This window comes from Anneissia japonica, unplaced genomic scaffold, assembly GCF_011630105.1.
Source record: "Anneissia japonica isolate Jap-2015-1 unplaced genomic scaffold, ASM1163010v1 scaffold694_len1028156_cov167, whole genome shotgun sequence".
NCBI classification, from domain to species: Eukaryota; Metazoa; Echinodermata; class Crinoidea; order Comatulida; family Comatulidae; genus Anneissia; species Anneissia japonica.
Window position 1 is genome coordinate 941,560 of NW_022727885.1, and position 4,678 is coordinate 946,237.

General features: G+C 28.9%; 1 protein-coding gene across 1 annotated transcript in view; it reads left to right on the forward strand.

Moving 5' to 3' along the window:
* Nucleotides 1–4,148: 4,148 nt before the first annotated feature.
* Nucleotides 4,149–4,678, forward strand: part of LOC117113838 (C-type lectin 1-like) — a 26,174-nt gene continuing 25,644 nt past the window's right edge. Inside the window, exon 1 of the mRNA XM_033257286.1 lies at nt 4,149–4,357. Within this exon, the coding sequence (XP_033113177.1) occupies nt 4,256–4,357 (102 nt within the window). The 5' untranslated portion in view covers nt 4,149–4,255. The remainder of the gene's footprint in view (nt 4,358–4,678) is intronic.

The window sequence follows — 4,678 nt, forward strand, 5'->3', positions numbered from 1 at the left end:
AAATTAATATTAATTTTATCAATATCGTTATTATTTACACACCCGCATTATGCAAATTAATATATCAATGTTATGGAAATTAATATTAATTTTATCAATATCGTTATTATTTACACACCCGCATTATGCAAATTAATAGTTCAACATTATGGAAATTAATAAACAACCATATATAAATTAATATACCAACATATGCAAATTAATATACCTGCATATTCAAATTAATATACCAGCATATGCAAATTAATATACCAGCAAAATATGAAAATTAATATGCCCGCATATGCAAATTAATATATCAACACTATAAAAAATTCATACCCACATAATTATGAAATTATTATGTAATCATTCATGAATAATTAATTGTCTCAAGTGTCATACTTTCTACTTATTGATCATACATATTAGTAGTAATCAATAGAACTTACAATAATTTTCGACAGTTTTTGCATATATTACATAGGCCTACCATAGAAATAAGCCGATAACTTGTCATGTTTGATTTACTTATTTGTTTTTGTATTTGTGTAGTTTAGGAATACTACCATGTAATAATTACACATTTAACATTTAGTTTTACGTAAGGTGACGCTATCTCAAATAGTTTAGTATTTATCAAAGTTAAAAGTAGATCAATTATGCTCTTATTCAGAGTTTATAGAGACGTAAACACAAGGCCGTCGATCACTGCATTGCCAGCCATCACATGCAGGCGCGATACGGTGGTTAAGGCTTACGATTAAAAATGTCAAATTGCTTACCTGAACTTATCCCAGGAACAGATGCCAAAGTATGCAATGAAGAGTAACTCAACAAGAGATTTAAACAATGTTTTCCTGATACACTTATCTAAATTTCTAGTCGAATATGCTACTGTGAAATCAATTATTTCTTAAATTTATTTCAAATATTTAAAAAAAATACATTTCATATCAGATTAAATATTATGCTTAAATTTATTATTTCCTCAACATTAATATAAGTCATTCTAAAACTTTCTCGGTTGTAGCAAGATAGCTGAATGTGAGAGCAAAATTGTTAAAATACATTGACTTAAAAAATAAATACTACAATATTTATTTAAATTTTTCATAGTACTTGTACTTGCTTTTTAACAACAATTTTACGTTAAGGTAACTTTTTGTGAGGATTATAGATTAAGATGATTTCTCCTGCTTTATCGTGTCTGATGCCATCCACGGTAAACACATTTTTTATTGTGTTATTTTTTATTTTAATGATTATAATGATAATAATTATTAGTTTATAGCTTCATGGTTTTATTGATATATAGTACGCTAATCACATAATAATGAATGCCTCCATTTTGCTCAAGCATTAATATTAGGGAAGTTTTATGTGAAATTTTTCACGTTTAATTATCTAAATCCTCATCTATGTATTCTATAATCTCAAAAGTTATGTATTTCAGCATCATCTGTCACAATATCACATGTGTAAATTATTCAATTCTCACTAATACTAGATAATACTAAAGGATTTATTGGCAACATCATAATGGTTTATAAAGTTAAGTATAGAGTATGATCAAATGCATTTTGGAGAATTGGATGGCTGTTGCTAGTTTGTCATATTTTATCAATTAAGTTCATTGGGAGTTTCATGTAATGTATTTTTCAAGCCTAAATAAAAATATTGCACCTTTAATTAATACACATTCCTGTATATAATAATAATAATAATAATAATAATAATAATAATAATAATAATTGATTTATAAAGCGCACATATCCACTGCAGAAGTGCTCAAATGCTAATGTTATCAAAATATTGATCTCTATTTTAAATTGATACCACCGCTAATTAGAAATAGAGTGAATGTGTCAAGTGAATTTTATTTATAGGTAATTAAAGGATTATTGTTTTAATACTCATTTAATGAACTCGAGCCCATATAAAATACATAAAACTTTTGAAACAATATTTTCCAAATAGACGTCTGAGATTGGCGAATTATCATTACATGTTGTCCCCTTAACAGGGGTTCTATTGTATAACATTGCCAAGAGACGTAGAACATTTGTTATGTATCATAAGCAGTGGCAGATCCAACAATTCGAAATAAAGGGGACCCAGGAAAGCACTTTCTCAGACAGGGGTCAATACGACCTCAGCGCCACCGTTGGAAAAAAAAATAAATAAAAATAAAAAAAAAAAAAAAAAAAAAAAAAGGAACCATGGAACATGTCATAATATAAATATGACCTTGACTAGTAGATTAACTTGTTATTATAGATTGGTAGGTTGCGAACAGGATGTATTTAATTTGAACTATTTAAAGGATACGCAACTAGCAGATACAAACAAGAAATATGACACCACGCATATGCAGAGTCAGACCTTGACCTATTTCTATGATTGACACTATCAAGAAATATTGATTATATAGTGAAACCTCTTTTGAAAATTGCTTTTATGCTGTAATAGACATTTATAACAATCAATTTGGTTTGTAAACACAATAGTATTGAGCACGACAAGCACACTATAATCGATATATATGAAACAGAAAATATCTGTCTCTTATACACATCTAGATGTGTATAAGAGACAGCTAGAAGTTAGTCACCTCTCAAGAGTCAACGCATATATATTTGATTCTTATAATTTTTAGTTCAGGTACATATAACAATAAAGTATAATCAATTGTACCAGAACATTAATTGAGACAACCAGAAAAATTGGAACTAATCATATTAGGCTCATTTATTACTTCGAGCCAATCGTCAATAACTCCATGGAGACATGTAACTGTAGAATTATCCTTTATTAAAGCAAATTGATCAATATGAATAAGGTCATACATATCACTAATTATTATAACGTACATACCATTTCAATAGTTTTTGCAATTGTTACATAAATAGGTTTATGATTTGTCATGACTGACTTACTAAAATGTTTTTGTACTTGTGTGGCTCAGGAATAGTACCACGCATTAGTTACCAATTTAACTTTTAACAGGATGTTTTACAAAAGATGACTATCTCAAGTAGTTCAGTATGAAATAGTTAAAACCACTTCTGCAATGCAATAAACACTGTTTTCCTGATAAAGTCTAGTAGGATAGCCTACTGTGAAAACAAATATTTCTGAAAATGTATTTCAAATATTTGACAAAAATAATTACATTTCATATCAAAGTAAAAGTTATCCTTAAATTTATTATTTCCTCAACATTAATTTAAGTGATTCTAAAGTTGTTTAATTATTTATTTGTTTATTTATTTATTTATTTTTTTTGGGGGGGAGGGGTTATATTTATTAGCTATAATTCGTTCACAATAAAACATCTATAATCAATTACTATGTTGCAGCAAGAAAGTTGAATTTGCGGGAAAGTTGTTAAAATATTAAAAAATATACTCTAAAATATATTTTTGTTTGCTTGTGATTTTGTCATAGTCCTTTTACTTGCCTTTTACGTGATGGTTATTTCTTGTTATATTTCTCGTATAATATACAATACGAGAGAAACTGAATTCCAATCCTTTTCGTGCAACTCACCAGGATTCTAATTAAGCATTTTGATTTTGTATTTTTTTGTTTTTTTGTAACCTAAAGTAAAGCATTATAACTATATCGTTTTAACACGTCTCAATTGTGTGTATTATGCTGTTGTGACATACAGTTTTTATTGTACCGTATCCCATCAGCCTAGCAGGTATCATACTCCTTGCCTTGTTTCGCTTAGAGAAAGGCATATTATAAAATCATATATTATAAACATTATTATATTATCTTATATATTGGCTAGTCCATTATAAGTTATGTTTACATAACGACAACGAAAATGATAATGATGATTAGTATGATGATGATGATGATGATGATAATGTTGACAAGACGAAGAAGATGAAGAAGATAAAAAGCTAAATAAATACATAAAATAAAATAAATATAAAGAAAGGCTTATGTGACCAATAAGATTCGATCTAAGATTATTGCGTACATACCGTACTAACTATTATTCAAATAATAGAAATACGAATAAAAATATTCGTTTCCGAGACACTAAGCTTGGTTATTGAAGGAATAAGGCACTGCAATATAATACGATCAATGCGCTCTACTTTTGATCGATCTAACCATTAAATAGGCTCAATCCAGCTGTGAATGTCAAGGAAGGTGTCTCACTCAGAATGCGATAATTTGACGTTGTTTTTTAACTCAATTCAATTATCAAATATACAAATTCTTTACTCGTTAACTTTCTTATTCCGAGAATCAAATGGCGAAGTATGTAGGATATAACCGATGGAACACATATTTCATTCACCTGCTGTTCTTCTACATTAATTTATTTCTGGCGGACGGACAGCCGTTTGGAAGTAAGATATTAACGTTGCTGATTAGCGCTATTTTAAGACGACTCAAACATATTTCAGCAGTGCAACTACCATCTTCAGTGTAACAATATGCTTCTGCTAAAGATGGCAGTTGCACTGATGAAACATGGTGAGGTCAGTATTGTTTATCATAAAATTGATAGGCCTAACTTAAATTGACTCACTAAAATCTTGTGTGATTTTATTCAGATTTATTTTATGTCTGCTGCTATATTGTTTATATTCAGACAGAAGAAGGTCCCTTGCTTGGACCCGGTTCCGGCAATGTTTTATGTTTTTTGCACTCGCAGATTCCTCTTCCTAAA